General features: G+C 37.4%; 2 protein-coding genes across 2 annotated transcripts; both read right to left on the reverse strand.

Moving 5' to 3' along the window:
- Nucleotides 1-652: 652 nt before the first annotated feature.
- On the reverse strand, nucleotides 653-3,345 carry icmt (isoprenylcysteine carboxyl methyltransferase). Its single transcript, XM_056268040.1, has 5 exons — nucleotides 3,090-3,345; nucleotides 2,676-2,764; nucleotides 2,401-2,570; nucleotides 1,597-1,814; nucleotides 653-1,236 (listed from the first exon to the last, which is right to left on the reverse strand). The coding sequence occupies exons 1-5, from the start codon at nucleotides 3,306-3,308 to the stop codon at nucleotides 1,054-1,056; spliced, it is 879 nt and encodes a 292-aa protein (XP_056124015.1). The 5' UTR covers nucleotides 3,309-3,345; the 3' UTR covers nucleotides 653-1,053.
- A 497-nt stretch (nucleotides 3,346-3,842) lies between these two features.
- On the reverse strand, nucleotides 3,843-11,238 carry draxinb (dorsal inhibitory axon guidance protein b). Its single transcript, XM_056268052.1, has 7 exons — nucleotides 11,216-11,238; nucleotides 8,602-9,077; nucleotides 8,334-8,509; nucleotides 7,915-8,026; nucleotides 6,912-7,004; nucleotides 4,639-4,728; nucleotides 3,843-4,557 (listed from the first exon to the last, which is right to left on the reverse strand). The coding sequence occupies exons 2-7, from the start codon at nucleotides 9,074-9,076 to the stop codon at nucleotides 4,451-4,453; spliced, it is 1,053 nt and encodes a 350-aa protein (XP_056124027.1). The 5' UTR covers nucleotide 9,077; nucleotides 11,216-11,238; the 3' UTR covers nucleotides 3,843-4,450.
- Nucleotides 11,239-18,027: the final 6,789 nt, after the last annotated feature.

Below are 18,027 nucleotides of genomic sequence, written 5' to 3' on the forward strand. Positions count from 1 at the left end.
GTGCAAGAAATTCCTATTCTTTACCCAATGTCTATTTAAGCTACATCATGCCAGGAGGACAGCGAAGCCTTCCTCCTAGAAATGTAAAATCGTAAAGATAAAGACTTTGGATACAGCATACCCCTCCGGCGTTCGGCCCTCCGAATCCCACCTTCGTAGAAACAGATTTTTCTTGTTGAATTATCATGCAAGTGTGAAGGAAAGTGAAAAGACATGGATATGGTAATGAGTGAGTGTGGGAGTGAAGACGAAAGAGACTAATGCATTTGACAACTGTTAGAAGAGGACATATACATTGAGAAATACTGCATAACTGGAGAACTGGAAAGACCAATGGAAAGAGGAATTAAGCTTATAATTTATCAAATACGTTTATTTCTCTAATCATAATATTAAAACTGTCCAACAGCATTAACAAATCGGGAACCAGTTAGGCCTGTTGTGTGACTGGCAGAATTAGTCCAATCAGCTTCGGCAGATCTTAAATAAAAAGCCTACTTTCTGAGACATTAGAAACTAATTTTTACACAAAATTACACAACGTCTAAATGGCCACTGCAGTAAATATATCTTGGGTCCAATTTAAAGCTTCTCTGAATAAAACTCTTCACATCAAGGTATTTTAAAAATCTACTAAAATCTCTGTTTGTCCTGAAACTCACTCCTAAGGTTTCTAAACACAAAACCAAGGGATTTAAAAAGGAAAAAGCAGCATATGAAATTACATGGTGAAAATAGGAGGATAAATGATATATGAGGTATGTAAACGAGGAGGAGTTAGACAGAACAGAAATATGATGAAGTGCTGAGGAAGGTGGTTTTGGTGTACTAGTATCTCTGATGGTGTTGAGGGTGGAAGCTCCACCCTGCTCAGGGCAGACCAATGTGTCTCAGAACAGGGTCAGTTTTACTGTGCTGCCACCTCATATATCTGTGCCGGCCCCAGGGGCCGCGCCATGATGGCACCAGGCAACTAGCTCACTCAGAGTGCCAGTCAGAGGTGTCCAGGTGTGCACTTTCAGACTATTTCCTCCCTTCAATGCAGCAATGGCCTTAAGAGTTAACCCTGATTCCTGAGATAAAGGGCAAGCCAGTGAAGACCTTCTTCTTGTACTCAACGTAGTCCTCTCCAAAGAAATGGATGAGAGAAATCTCCTCTTCCTCAATACGCTCTCGAAAGAACCGCCAGCTGGCGATTGTATATCCCAGTATACATATCGGGTTGCACAGCATTATCTGGAAAAGATGACAAACAAGAGTACAGGTATAAAACAAAACATAAGAACATCTTCTAAACTAACAACTAAATTTAAGGGATGGTGAAAAATATAGGGATAAATCACAGAAGGGCAAACCTCCAGTGGTTTGTCGGAGCTGTGCACTTCTGTTGAATAGCTATTCAAGCTTAGCTTCTCACACTTTAATTGTATTTATACTAAAGCTCCTAACAGGCTGTGTGACTATGAGGAATGATTAACTCAAAATGTACATCCATATGCAAGTTTGAGGGACTTTATTTATATTATAAATACTTACTCTTGACGCACAACCCCCACCCCCACGAATAAATTCCATTGAAATTATTGGTTAAAGTACCTGAGTGCCAGTGCTCCAGTAAAACCAGCCCACATAGGAAGGATGTCTGAAGAGAGCGTAAACTCCTGTGGTGACCAGCACGTGGCTCTGGGCTTTCTCATTCTGCACTATATGGTTAAAGTTGGACCCTGCCGTCAACATGGCAGCTTTGCGCAGGCTGTCCCCACAGAGAACCATTACCAAACCCACCAAACAGAGCCAGTTCACCTGCTTTATCTCTGTTGAAAAAATTTAACAAAATTCAATTCATTTCAAAAATTTAAGGAAGCTTTTCAACTGTTCCTGAAAAAAAAGAAACAATTAAAATGAACAAATAAATTAAATAATATATATAATTAAAGTTAATGATTATAATGTTTTGGCAATATATTATATTTAATAAGTATATAAGAAGCTTATAAAAGCTTCCTCCATACAAATTGACAAAACTTACATTATTTTGTTTCCTTACTAATAGGCTTGTCACAATCATGATGTTTAAGCTGACGACTGTCATACAAATAATTGCAATTTTATACAGTACTGGTCAAAAGTTTGGGAAACATTACTATTTTTTATGTTTTTAATGCGCTCATCAAGCCTGCATTTATTTGATCAAAAATACAGAAAAAAACAAAATAACAGTAATATTGAGAAATATATTTACAATTTAAATGAATGTTTTTTTTAATAATTTAATATACTTTCAAATATAATTTATTTCTGTGATGCAAAGCTGAATTTTCATCAATCAATTACTCCAGTCTTAGAAAGCTAAAATCAATTTGGATCAATCGGGATTTACTGACCAATATCATAACAAACCTGGAATAAGGAGTATTTCCACAGTGAACTCTATCCAGGAGGAAATAGCTGCTAATGTGTACTCAATACTATGGTTGAGCAGGAAGGAGTCTAGAGACAGACTGCGTGGGTTGATGATGGCAGTAACCAGGTACTCAGAGTAGTGGAAAAATGACAGTGAACACATATACCTAGTGGAACAAAACACGAGTTAATCCTTGTTTCATGTCCTATTTTTATAACATGTGTATGTTAACCTCAAAAAGGCCTAACCCATTTCACAAAAGTTGAATTACCAGCCAAAGTGTGTCCATGCTGTATCTGCCAAACTTAAAATGAGACCACATCCAAAGGCAAATCCAAGAAAGCAGGCTCGAACAGCAACCTGATCAAGCAAAAAGGCAGGAAAGTGTTAGCTAGATCCTGATACTGCAAACCCACATACAGTAAGCTGTCTTCTAGGAGAGCTTATTCATATTGACAGAGAAACTCTTACGAGATCCCATTAGAGTACTAATGTAATAGGATTATACCTGCATACTTGCACACACAGGACATTACCCAATCGCTGCACTGGCAAAAACAGACCTAGATATATCTTATCTTTATTCATTTAAAACATACATATGGATATGACAGGGGTTCCAGCTACGCAATAATTTTTCTATGAGTATAACACACATCTTTCAGGCTGTGTCTCTGAGTCTTACCTTGTATAAAGGTCCCTTGTATATGATTAGCAGGAAGCCATTGATAACTGTAATGTACGCCGCAATGGCTATTTTTCCGTTCACATCCGTGAGGTAATCGAATATCCAGTCAATATGAGATCCGAATTTTACAAGTAACGGTATTATAATGACGGCCAGTCCTGATATAAAGCTAATAATACTTATCCTCCCTTCTAGCACCAACTTGCTGCCTGCCATGTTGAAAACAGCAAAATCCCGCCGAGAAATCTCGCGAGGCTTCCGAGCTCACGTTGACTTGCTTACTAATATTTGACAGCGTTTTCAAGCTCATTGAACTGTAGCTGTGTATTAATTTATCCTGAAGTGTGACTGTAATTTCATAAGATTAAATTATTTAGTTACTATTATTATTACTCCATGCATTTTAACAGCAGTCTTTATAAAGCAGTGGTGGCTGTTTTGAAGCCACAATTTACCAATGAAGCTATACAATCAAGATGTTGTTTCCCTCAAGATGTATAAGGGTCCTATTGCTCATCAGAATTAAATGTTAATCTACAGCTGTAATATGTGGGATTTTAGGTGGTGATGATGGTGGTAAATAATACACAACAACACACTTCTAGTGTCAGATCACTTAAAAACTGAACTAAGATGAAGAAGCACAAGATCTCCCATATAATAATGAACGCTTGGCTTTCATGAGCATGATGAGAAGCATTATTTCAGTGTAGCACAAAGCGGTGGAATAAATCAGATTTGAGCCAAAAGGAAGATTTACTGGTTTAATAATGTGAGATGAAGATCTCCCCTGTGTTCTTCTTTGTGTCCATTCCAAAGCTGCTCGTCTGATTGGAAGCTGGGGACCTGGCAGGCGTTGTAGTCCCAACATTAAAAAGACGGTCTTTGCATGCATGCTCAAGTCCATCTATTCACAACTGTTCCCTTGTAATGACAACAACAGATCGATGCAACTCAACCGCATGAACACAAAATACAAATATGTCTACATGCAATAACTTCTATAATACATTTGTTACAAATTTTCAAAGATTCCACAATGACACATTACTCAATTTTCATATCGCACATTACATATCATAACAGAGTAGCTCAATTTTCATTCATTTGAATGAACTGATCTTGTAGTATAAACAATCTGTTTTGTAAAACTCATGCAAATATGTAATGTCTATGCATTCTCAAAATATTGCTGTCAATGTTTTACAATTTTTGGAAACAATTAGGCGAAATCCAGGAAAGCAACCAAATGATACAACTAAACATGTATAAGAATGAATATAAAAAAAATCCAAAACAGTGGAAAATGTAATTGCATGCATTTGGAAAGGAAAATATGACAAATTCTTCTGCCTTATTTAAACAATGACCATGCCACGGTTTAAGCTTATACCCTCATCAACACATTGTCCCTTTTTGCGTGTGATGCGGTAATGCCTGTGCAGTTTAGCATAGCAACGAAGCCCTGTGAAGATGTAAGGAACATTTTTAGATGATTTCCACTTTGTCAGTATGTGTAATAATCAGTTTGAAAACACTTGCTCACCTTCCTCACACATGCAGCTGTCATAGCACTTGTTGTTGAAGCCACGGTTGTGAAGCTCACATACATGTTTTCTGAGATTACAGCACGACCCTGCCATTTCATATAAATGAGGTAAAAATGGTGTGATCATTTATTTGACTTAAATGACTCTCAACTTAATTCAAACTTTGGGGACAGTAGGGTTTTGTGATGTTTTTGAAAGAAGCCTCTTATTTTCAGCAAGGCTGCATTTGATCAATTACAATAAAACAGTAATATTGTGAAATATTACAATTTAACAGCTGTTTTCTATTTTAATTAGTGCTGTCAAATGGATAAATCGCAATTAATTGCATTTAACATAAAACATTTGTTAACATAATATGTGTGTGTATTATATTTATATATATTATATGTCTGTGTGTAAATATACAGTACACACATATTTATACATATATAAATATGCGTATAATAAGTATATGTATAAAATGTATGTATAATATACACATATTATACATACTGTTATAAGGTGGAAGGTGAACCCAGGCGCAGACAGGATGCAGTGACATGAAGTTTATTATAAACAGAAAACAGAGAAAACAAAACCCACGAGGGGCAAAACATGAACAGCAAAAGAAATGACAAGACTAGACTAGAACAAACGGTAAACAAAGAATAGGACTTTCTCTCAGGACAAAACAGTGGACAAATACTCACATGGTATAACAATGCTCGACAGAGATTCTCACAGTGAATCACACACTATCACAGATACAATGAGTTACGACACACAATGAACCGACCCAGGACAGCAAACACAAGGGGATAAAATAGGGAGAATCTAATGAGAATCTGACAAGGCAATAATGACAAGAGGATAACAAGGGGGCGGGGTCACGTAACGAGACAACACAAGCACATGGCCCAAACAACAGGCCATGCGCTTGTACCAAGCGTGCCGCACAAGCCCTCAAAAGTGAAGCCAAAACGTCTCGATCGCCCCCCGGTGACCGGTCCTAGTATAGCTCATAAGCCCCGCCTCCCCATGTTATTCAACGGGACGTGAGACCAACTAAATAATTAAATTACACTTCACATATCTTTTTTCTAAAGATAGTTTCTGTCATTTACTGTAGTTTCTATCACGCTGATGTAATTTCAAGTGTTTGTTTTTAAAATAAGTTAGTTTTTAGTTAGTTATTTGATGCTATAAAAACGGTGCTGTGACATCATGATTGACAGCTGTGATTGACAGGTTCTCTGTGCGAAGTAGTCACTGAAGCACCAACGGACTTTTTTTCATAATGTTGACTATGTCGTTAGTAGTTGTATTTACCTTATTTTAACGAGGTACTGCAATCAGCAGACATCATTGGAGAGGAACGGAGCAGACAAGGCCACTTAAGAAAAGTGCAGGGCGTGTGCTTGCGATTGATTCAGCGAGAGTGAGGGCGGGGCCTTGATTTCGCGGCTTTACTTCCTGCTCGCGACTGCGCATGACTGGTCCCGAAAACGCTACTGCGCAGACTCAAGTTCCAATATGTCAGCGCCATATCGGGACTCTGGCGGCTTCAGTTCTCTCCAATGGAAAAGAGCGAAGGGGCGTCGTCCATCTTTTTTTACAGTCTATGGCTTGTACACAAAACATGGGTCTGCCATGATCCTGCCACAAGACTAGGAAAAATCAAGGACATGATGGCAGAATCATGACACATACATATATATATATATATATATATATATATATATATATATATATATATATATATATATATATATATATATAAATATAGGCTAATAATATTTATACACACATATATTATGTAAATAAAAACGTTTATGTTAGATGCAATTAATCACGATTAATCCATTTGACAGCACCTAATTTGAATAATTATATTTTAAGATGTAATTTATTCCAGTGATGACAAAGCTGAATTTTCAGCATCATTCCTCCAGTCTTCAGTCACATGATCCTTCAGAAATCATTCTAATATGAGGATTTGCTGCTCAAGAAACATTTTTTATTATTTTCAATGTTGTAAAAAATTATATTTTAATGTTAATATTTTTGTAAAAAAAACGTGCTGATATTTGCTTCTTCTTTTTTAAGGATTCTTTGATGAATAGAAAGTTCAAAAGAACAGCATTTATTTTACATAGAAAGCTTTTGTAACAATGTAAAGTTTATTATATTATATTATATTTTTAATTACTCAAATTGCTCTAGCTCACTGGAGAATAGATATAGTATAAGGGGCTTGTTGTAATAATGCAAAAGGTGAAAAAGTCACCTGGTAGACAATCCAGGTGATGTTTACAGCTCTCTTCTGATGTAAGAGTAATGAGTTCAATGCTAGGACTTTTCGTGGCCTGTTTGTCAGATCCTAGATGGAAATAGAGTGATGGTCAAGTGTTATTAGTAAAAATTGTAATTCACCAACACATTATACAACAGACAACTGCAGTTAAAACATCTTAACTGAATTTGCTACATTTCATTTTCGCATAGGGCATTTGGTCTTTTACATGCTGATGAGATATGGGAACACTAGATGAATTTGCCTAAAAGTCTTACATAGTTCATTCTTGTGGTTCCAAGTTCAAGGCATTGACACTTGCTTACATATCTACACAGACTCAGCTCCCTCCTACTTTCACTCACTCCTACGAGTCTACGTCCCTACCAGAAGCCTACGATCATTCAATGAGCGACGGCTTGTGGTACCATCACAGAGAGCCAAAAAATCACTCTCTTGCTGCTCACCTTAGAATGAGGAATTAGAATGAGAATGAGAATACCTTAGAATGAGGTACTCATTCACGGTTCCATGCTGGTGGAATGATCTCCCCACCCTCATCCGGAATGCAGAATCCCAGACAACATTCAAAAGACAACTGAAAACTCATCTCTTCCGTGAGCACTTAACCTCATAAAAATAAAAATATATATTTTTTAAATCTTTTTCCCATAATCCTCCCTTGTCTGGCTTATGCTACTCTGAGAAATGCCTGCACTTTGTATTTTGAGCACTTTTTGCGTTGTTTTTTGCCTCTTCACGATGACTTGCTTTAATTTAGTCCTAATTTTTAAGTCGCTTTGGATAAAAGCGTCTACTAAATGACTAAATGTAAATGTGTATGTGTATGCAAAGCACCATTAATCAAAGCATGCACAAATTATCTCAGTTCACCATTTCAAAAAAGCAAGCATACTTAAAAATGGCAACTTCTAACTTTAAAACTCACAAAAGCAGAAACAATGTGTCTGTATTTGTTAGTGAAATATTGGTCTACCTTGCTTCTTAGAAAATTGCTTTTTGTCTGAAGGCCTCATATATTCATAATCAGTCCAGTCGAAGAATGTTATGTTGAAAGTGGGCGTCACATCCCCACTGAAACTTCTGACCTGAGGTACAAAAATATTCATGTCACTATATGAGGTATTGAAATTTCACTTTTTCATATGAAATTAAATCACTTTGGCCAATTGTTAATCCTTTGAAGTTCAATAGAACAAATTGTGGTGGTCTGTTGTATAGACTGAGACAATAAACAAGAAATTGTTTCATGTGTGGATTAAATTGATGACATGAACCTATTATTCCTCATAATGTAGGTCATTGGGATTCAGTTTTATTGAGCCTGTTAGTCACTGACAGATGAGAAGCTGAGATATTTTTAATCAGTGTTATTGAAAAGCTAGATGATGTTACCTGTGGTTTACTAGAGGGGGTTGGCTTTGTGGACGGCTTCCCACCGACTGCAGTTATGGGTAATATGAAGGAGCCAGCAGTGGCTGCGGGGAACACTGACTCTGTGGGACTCCCAAAGGAGTTTAGATTGAGCCTTTGATCAAAAGAAACCCTCCGTTTCTTCCCTGATGCCAAATATGTGAAGAAAATAGCAAGTAGATAATTACAAAATGGCAGGACAGTTAACTTATAAGGGAGTTTTACTTTAGAAAGTTTGAGGGTTTCTTTTTACCCTCATCATGAACAGCCCTAATGATGTGCCCTCCAAACACTTTGCGCCCAGTGGGATGTCTCATTGCCTTCTCTGGAGTCCCGGCGCCAGGAGAGATATACGTTTGCTCTGGAATTAAGGAATCAAACCCATTGAAGGTCCTCTTTCTTCCACTCAATACTCGTCTTTTATCTCCTGGCTCTATCTCTAAGCGGACGGGACTGAGGCCCTCCAGGTCTGGCCCTTCATTTTGGGTGTGGAACACAGTAATATGGGGCATCTCTCGGAGCAGACCTGCTGTCATCCTCTCCTTACGACCTCTGTGCTTCCTGTGATGACTGTGTTGATGTATGGATGCCTCTGGCATGGGCGGGATAATGACATTGTCGCTGAAGATTTCCATGGCTGAATTGTGGCCCATTTCGGTGCTCAATGTCATGGTCCCCAAGTCAAGGAGGAGAATTGAGCCAAAATACCAACATAAAGCCACCATTCTAAGAGTAGAAAAGATTAAACAAATATAGAGTAATATAATACAGTAATAAATAATAAATAACACAACACAGTAATAAAGTCACTTTTCTCATATATATATATATTAAAAACTTCTAGAATTTTTAAATAAATAAATTATATTTATTCAGCAAGTATGTATTAAATTGATCAGAAGTAACAGTGAAGACATTAATGTTACAAAAGATTTCAATTTCAAATAAATGCTGTTTTTTAAACTTTCTATTCATAACAGACTCCTGCAAAAGAATGTATCACGATGGCCTCAGCAATATTAAGCAGCACAACTGTTTTCAACAATGATAATAATTAGAAAAAATTATTGAGCTTATCATATAAGCTCATCCATTCTTTCACCAAGTGCAACAATATCTTTGTTGATCCTGGAACAACACTCCTAGTCAACCAATCAGATTTGAGGGACAAGTTTACAGTTTATGTCAAGTTTAGGCTTACAACCAGGTCTACATCAGTGTTATTTACCTGTCATTTCACTCTGATTTTAGGGATAACTTATGGGTAGGGTTATACGATTAGGGGTAGGGATTACAATTTCGGACAGGAATGTTGTTCCAGGACCAACAAAATACGTTGACTCAGGAACACATCTAACATGGCAAAATCAGGACATGCAATCTATTCTACTGAAGCAATGTGTCACAGTACAAAAATGAATTGAGTTACTGGCTTTGAGAAAGCTAAATGTAGATGGGCAGAAAAATCCCTCTATTCACACTTCAGAACTTCAAGAAATCACCTGGTCTCAACACAAGCTTATAAGACTCAAATGCACACCGTAAAAGAAAAATAATGTTTTGAAATAAACCAAAGCAAATCAGCCTGACAGACCATTTGATGTTATGTTGCTCTTCTTTTTGTGAAAATGCTTTGGGAGTCCCGCCAGGCTCTACATTTGGTCTTTGATCTTGAACAACTGGACAGCATTGAATATGTTGGGCAAAGACTCTGCATGAGCAATGGTGTCTGGCGACTTTAGAAATGTTATATTCCCTATCTGACTTATTACAATATATAATTCAGACAGACATGTAAGCGCATTCGCTCTAACTGTAATTTTTGTGTAAGCATATTAGAGATGAGGATGAAGAGAACTGATCCAAGCCCAGGGATTTTTACCCTCAGAAAATGGATTACACACACTGAGATGAGTGTGACTAATTAAACAAGCGAATTTAGCTTTCATATACTGACAGACTAGAGTTGTGACAAATCCAACATTTCCCAACTGTGGCAGCATTTACATAATGAACTACAAAACTTGAAGATTTAACCGAGAGCTTATGATTTGGATGCCATAGATAAAACCTGAGGATGTTGAAAGATTTAGTGGAATATTATTCACTTTAGTTGAACTTTTTCTGATGTTGGTGTAAAAGCCCCAACCTCAAATTGCAGCATGCCACGCAAACAAGTTTTAAGTAAGGGATTGATGTATTTTTATGAAAATATTACAAATGACAGGATGCACTAAATAAAGTATATTTAAAACATTAGTTTGCATAACCAACATAGCATAAAAAGAAAATGCAATCATTTGAAAGATGTTGCAATAACACATTTCTCTTTGAAGCACGCAGCATAATGGTAATTTGCCAGAACATTAAACAAATAATAAGTGTCTCACTGTTTCCTATGCTTTTAATTATTCAAATTCTGCATATGCAGCTGATAATGTGTTGATATTATCTTCATTAATTTCAAGATCTCATGCTGTGCACGCCAATGCTGCTCAGGAGCCTAAAAATATCAAAGCTTCCCCCGTTTTTTCTCATTAGTCTGTGTAAACAGTGACATGATTAATTCAATGGGGAATTTGTTCTTCCTTGTACAGAGACTTTTCCTACGTATACGACAATCGCAAAATTATTCACTTTAAAAGCAACTGTTATGCATCATGCATATAATTACCTGGCAATAAATGCAGTAATACCGTTAACATAATAACACATGGAAAGCATGCGTTCAACCACGTATTCGATCTACTAATCTTTAAGTTTTAACATGGCAGATTTGTTCAGCTATGCTTGACAAAACAGCTCAATAACGACTAAAAAACATTAACAAACATTCAAGAGAAAAGAATGAAGAAAGTGGTCACCTGTTCTCCGGTCTGTGATACGTTATTTCCATAGACAGTATAGGTTATTTCTGCTTGCAGTCCACACTCCACAATGAGCGCGTGTGAGTTGTAGAGGAGAGCGCGCGCGCGTGATTGTGAGAAGCGCAGTCTCGAGCTCTCTCACTGAAGATTGCGCCTTAACAAAAGAAGCGCTCTCATTTTATCTTGCTGACTGAAACAATGGTCTAGGTGTGACCGATTTAATGGTGTATGTTTTGGGAAATGTTTTGACGAATGTTGTTACCATTCGTCTTATTACACTATAGGCTATACACTGTTAACTTTCGCTGTAGATTTAGCAGCACAGTACTGTAAAAACCTACAGTACAATACTGCATTTCTATATTACAGTAAAATACCGTAATTTGCATTGCATTCTGGGTAATTTTGTTTGAGCGGGAACATTTTACAGTACATTTTAGTGTTGCTGTAACCTAGCTGTAACCTGGCTGTAACATGCCAGGCAAATATACAGGGTTGCTGTAAACAGAGAGCGCGCGCGCCGCCTGACTGACGTCAGAGCACAACTGCGGCAGTTCACTCACTCAGCGCGGATATCTCACTCTGTGGATATCTGCATATTTGGTAAGTTAATTTTGAATTTTATAATAAGGTTTAAGGATTTTACGCTATAGTGTGTAGCCTACATAGCTTTTAATGTGAAATGACAGTGGAAGTTTAGCCAGCGACGGTTGCAAAAACACTGTTAAGTTTGTTAACGTTATCTGCTCTTTCACTGCTTGTCCTGACATTTTCAAATTTAACGTTATAACTCCGTGAATTAACATTACCTTACGGTTTATTTCGTCCAAAACAGATTTGGTGATTGTTGGAACGGTGGAAAGAGAAATCGAGATGGTCTTTTGTGAGTTTTATTTTGTTTCTGTCGAGTTTTAATTAAATGTGTTTTACGATGGTCTGCGAGATAAAATTATACTGCATTTGACATGTTAGTCTTACTGTTAGGCCTATCTCTGTAGGGAACACCCGAGCCTGTCAGTGGTAAAAACAAGCACTTATAATAGACATATCTTTATTTTGATCAAACTGCTATAGGCCTATTTGCAGTCCGTTTCCCGAATGACGAACTTAATGATTTTATGATCAATACTGGACCAAATTGAAGTCGTTTAGACACAAAATAAGACGCGTGAAAATAAGGCTTAAAAACACTGCACTTTCCTTTGCAACGCAAAATGGGTGATTTATTTGGGCTTAGAGAGATGGGCTTAGAGAGATTGGCTATTGGTACCAGTTTAGCCTTTTACTTCATTTCTATTTAGGCAGGAGACCCAGTTATATTGATTATTATAATAATTAAAAATATAAATAAAGGTGTAAATTGTTGAAAAACTTCAGACTATCAGAGTTAATGATCTATTAGGCAACAAAGACAAGTAAACTGCATGCCAAAAAATCAAGTTAGAATATTTAGAGAGGTCAAGTGAAGCTTATGTTTTATTAACCTAACTTAGATGTATTGTAAGCAGATTTATGAGATATTTCCTTAACAAGAAACACATAACCGTTAACTGAATACTATTTATTTTGATTTCTTACAGCTCTACAGTGTGGGACAATTTGCAGCCTGGGAAGGAGTTTTATGTAAGTATTAGCCATGTTAATACAATGTTTTAAACTTAAAGTTTTAAAATCTAAAGATTACTTTTTTTTTTTTGTCTGTTTTTGTTATTTCTACAGAATTTTCTCTCTTCCACTGTCTGTCTGCTCATCTTTGGTGCTGTGGCTAACAGATTTTGTCATGTGTTTTTGTGTGTCATGTCTTTTTCAGTTTTGGTCATCGGTCCAAGGTTCCAGTACCACCTCAAAATCCCAGCCAAGTTTTTAAAGGGATACTCTACTGGTTTTTAATATTAAACTATGTTATTCCCTTAACTAAGACGAATTGATGCATATCTCTCTCGTCTCAGTGCGTGCACTAAATCGCTGTCTTGCGGCGAAACTTTGTTAGATCTTATCTCAGCCCTGTTCATTCAATACGTGCCAAGAAGAGAAGCGACCAAACACCTCCACGTTTTCCCTATTTAAATACAGTTACACGAGTAGTGTGACTCGACCTAGGACGGTGACACAAAATTTTCTAAGTGTGTAAAATGGATATCTATATTGTATGGCAGAATACCATAGCAAGTGCTTGAGAGCACTTCGACTCGGCGCAGTAATATCATCTCTCGTGAAAAGTCCGCTCCCGTTGAAATGAGAGGGAGGAGGAGAGGCAGCGGGGGGAGCGGACTTTTCACGAGAGATGATATTACTGCGCAGAGTCAAAGTGCTCCCAAGCACTTGCTATGGTATTCTGCCATACAATATAGTTATCCATTTTACACGCTTAGAAAAGCACAACGTTTTATTTTGTGTCACCGTCCTAGGTCGAGTTACACTACTCGTGTCACTGTATTTAAATAGGGAAAACGTGGAGGTGTTTGGTCGCTTCTCTTCTTGGCACGTATTTTGAATGAACAGGGCTGAGATAAGATCTAACAAAGTTTCGCCGCAAGACAGCGATTTAGTGCACGCACTGAGACAAGAGAGGTATGCATCAATTCGACTTAGTTAAGGGAATAACATAGTTTAATATGAAAAACCAGTAGGGTATCTCTTTAAGTATGTCCAGCTACAGCTGCAAGTCATGCAGTTTCTCAACCTCTCTCTTAAATGCGTTCACCATACATGGTTTTAATAGTGTAATTGATCAATAAAAATTTTTTTTGACAAGAACATTGTTTGGATTGTCTTTTGATTTGCAGTTATTCTGAAGTTGCATTATAATATTATTACCTATAGATTTATATACTGTAATAACTACATATTATATAGTTATAATATCATTAGTAATTTGAAAATTACAATGTTTTGCAATAATGCATCAATATATCAATATAGATATTACAGTACAATATCGTATAAATTACAACAGAAGCAGACAAAAATGACAAAAAAAACTGTAAAAATACAGTACAATACTGTTTTGTAGTTTACAGTACTGTTCGTGTGTACTGTAAATTGAATTACAGTACAGTTACTGTAAATCGAAATACAGTACCTTGCTGGCAACCTTGCTGCCAGTACTGTACTGTAAAAATACAAGAAAATTGTTAACAGTGTACGTGTCATTTTCAGAGGTGGACAGTAACAAAGTAGGCCTACATTTACTTGAGTAGGCTACTGTACTTAAGTACACTTTTTGAGTATCTGTACTTTACTTGAGTATTAATTTTTCTGGAAACTTTTTACTTTAACTTCACTACATTTGAAAGACAAATATCGTACTTTTTACTCCTCTACATTTCTGTCAATTAAGGTCCTTGAGTAAATAGGCTAACGTCAGTCATGGGATGATTTTGATTGCAGGTTGCGGGGGTTTTGCATTTTGGTTGGAAATGAAAGTCGGACAGACGTTGGATTTTGGATGGAAATTAAGGTCGGGTTGACGTCAGAACATATATACTAACATATTCATACAAAAAGCCAAAAAACTTTTCATGGAGACTTAAAGGGCACTATTTGAGGGAACAGACATTTTGGTGTCCGAAACCATTGAGTGCACTTATTCAATCTCACATTCAATCCCACTACTGGAACTGTGTTCTAGATAACATTTGATATTGATATGAGGGTATAGGGGCGATTTAGGACATGCAACCAATATCTGATTAATGTGAATATTATTACTAGTCTTCTCGACTAGATGTCATCCTTTATTCTTTTTTTTTTTACCTTGTAGGATGTTCCAACCGGGTCCCTGTCAATTTTATGAAATAATTAGGCCTATATGTTACATTAGGCCTACCTAATTACTTAAAGCTGCAATCTGTCACTTTTTTGGGTTAAAAATTATCCAAAATAAATTTTTGAGCAAGTACATAACCAGCCAGTGTTCAAAACTATCCGCTTGCCTTAGCTCGATTCAAAACGGTAAGCTTGTAATAATGTTTTTAATTACAGAAGTACTGGTGGATTTCCGCTGTAAATTCGAGCATGTCTTTGCGTCATTACGTCACATATGTACACATAAAGGAGTCTCGGCTAGTAGGCTATGTTGGGTGTGAGGATGTTGGAGGTGGAGATTTATAGCCTTTTCTCACAGCACTTGATAAAATTAAACATCAATTTGATGGCGATCCAGAAAGGTTCAAACGACAATCACCAGTGACAACAGATTCACCCGCTGTAAAATGCAAAAGATTTCGGAGTGGCTGCAGAAAAAAAGAGACTGCAACCGGGCCCATGCGAAATCAAGAATAAATATCGGAAGGACATTAAATGTAGGCACGCAATGCTGATGTTGTTAACATTAACAATTTGAGAACAAAGTATAATTTGCACGGTTTGACGTGAAATGATAAGTGATCGTTAGATTTAATCAGCACGATTTACTACAATGCTTTTTTTCAGTTAGTTGGTCAGAACAAAAGTGGATGTTACTTACTTGTTTAGACGACATTTTCTGGTGAAAATTCTTATGTTGGTCATACTTCCAAAAAGTAGAATCTGTGATTCTGAATGACAGTATCCACACCGGCGCGGTGACTGACAGCCACACATTCTCCTCAAAACATTGGATTCATCCGCGCTGTGCCGTGCCGAGGCACAACCCACATAAAGTTGATAATTCTGCGAATAACTGCAATTGCAGATTTCGAACAGAGATGGCGACAAAGAGGAAAAACTACGCTTTAAGTAGGCTACTTAATGTTCAATATAGTCTATCTTTTATCAGATTTAATTCCAAAGCTAGTCTTTAACTGGATGTTCTCATTCTTGGTTTATGTTTACATCCATGTAGCATAAATTAATATCATTTAGGACCATTTATATAAATAAGTCGCGAGATGGCGCTAACTTTTATTGATATGAAAAGAACGAGACTGCGGATTAATACAAGAGACATGCGAGTAGCTCCGGTGTGTTCCGATGAACAACGTTGATATGTTTAATTTATCTGACATAAAACACATATATTTGAGCGTTCAATGCCGCAATTGATCAGTCACAATCAAGTATTACAGAAAGCAGTATAATAATTAATAGTATCACTATCGAAATTAATGAACACGAAAACTGTGCATAGTGTTGTTTTTGTTTAGTTTAACTGAGATTCATCAGAAAGAATTTCGTTGTACTATGTATAATGACAATAAAGTCTATGTCTATGGACAATATGTCTAATAACATCTAAATTATAGCCTATATCAATCACTGATCTGTGAAATTTGAAAATGCATTGTCCTTGTCTCTGAAAACGTTTTATGCTCTGCACGGGTTAATGTGACACCGTGAGACACTGGCAAATAATGTCTCTGTGCAGCCATGCACTAAAATATATTTCTGAACTACACATTGCTGTTTTGTTCTGACCCCATGCATTGCATTCTTGTAAGTGTGATTAAACTGGGAGGGGTTCATTCCCAGTACACCTCTCAGGGGTTTGATCATATAAATAAACCAGGCCAGGAGCCCAGAGAGTGATTGGTGCATGACAGTAGTAATGTGGAGTTGGAGGTTTTTGGGGTCCAGTGGAACAGCAGTGGAATGAGTTGCACACATCTCCAGGGAACACACGTGGGCTGCCCCTCAGCAGGAGGCAATAAATCAACCGTCCCCCTCATGCTCCTGTTTTTTAATGCGAGTGCATCACACACCGCTGAGATGTACCAATTTAGGCTCGACACACTCAACTGATGTCTGTGTTTCAGTCTAAATCACAATGAATATTAAACTGTAAGGATTTAGGTTATATAGGCTGTGTCATTGTAAGTGGAAGTTTCTTTCATGCTGTCTGTAAAAAAAATGCTGTTTTTTGTTAAGTAACAGCTAGGCTAGAACTCATAAAGGCTATAACTCAGGGGCATGTTGTAACATAATAATAATAATAATTCATTACATTTATATAGCGCTTTTCTTGGCACTCAAAGCGCTTTACATGAAGGGGGAATCTCCTCAACCACCACCAATGTGCAGCATCCACCTGGATGATGTGACGGCAGCCATTTTGTGCCAGAACGCCCACCACACACACACCAGCTTATTGGTGGAGAGGAGACAGTGTGATGAAGCCAATTATATATATATATAGCCTATATGGGGATGATTAGGAGGCCATGATGGACAGAGGCCACAGGGCAAATTTGGCCAGGATGCCCGGGTTACACCCCTACTCTTTCGAAAGACATTATGGGATTTTTTATGACCACAGAGAGTCAGGACCTCGGTTTAACATCTCATCCGAAGGACGGTGCTCTTTGACAGTATACCTATAGTGTCCAAGGGGGTAATCCACCAGCCGGAAACTGAAGTCTCCCCGGGCGCCGCCATTGGCTAACAAGCCTTCACCTGCTGTTAGCATTGCATTGACTCCCATTCATTTTTGCGTCACTTTGACAGTGAATAACTTTACATCTGAGACGTTTAAAGACTCCATTTGTCCATTATTTATTTCTAAAGAAACACGACAATGTATAAAATGCTCCATTACCTTGTATCTTACGTTGTGGCCCCGTAGAAGCAGTTTTTGTAAAAATAGGCTAACGATTGCGTCATAACACGCGACTATCTGTCGCATAGAAGAGAAATGACCGTAAAGACAGATGTAGAAGCTCACGCACAATCGGGGGACGTGGAGGCATAAAGTCAAGGGAGAAGCCAATAGAGAGTTGTAAAGTTGCTCCTGCTGCGAGCTCATGAACAGCTAATACTCATGCTCTCCGGCTCTGCAAGATTCAGAAGGGAATGATTCAGATTCCTCTTGGCACCGCTACTAGAAGACGTAC

Source organism: Rhinichthys klamathensis, unplaced genomic scaffold (assembly GCF_029890125.1).
Source record: "Rhinichthys klamathensis goyatoka isolate OS25496 unplaced genomic scaffold, OSU_Roscu_1.1 h1tg000269l_1, whole genome shotgun sequence".
NCBI classification, from domain to species: Eukaryota; Metazoa; Chordata; class Actinopteri; order Cypriniformes; family Leuciscidae; genus Rhinichthys; species Rhinichthys klamathensis.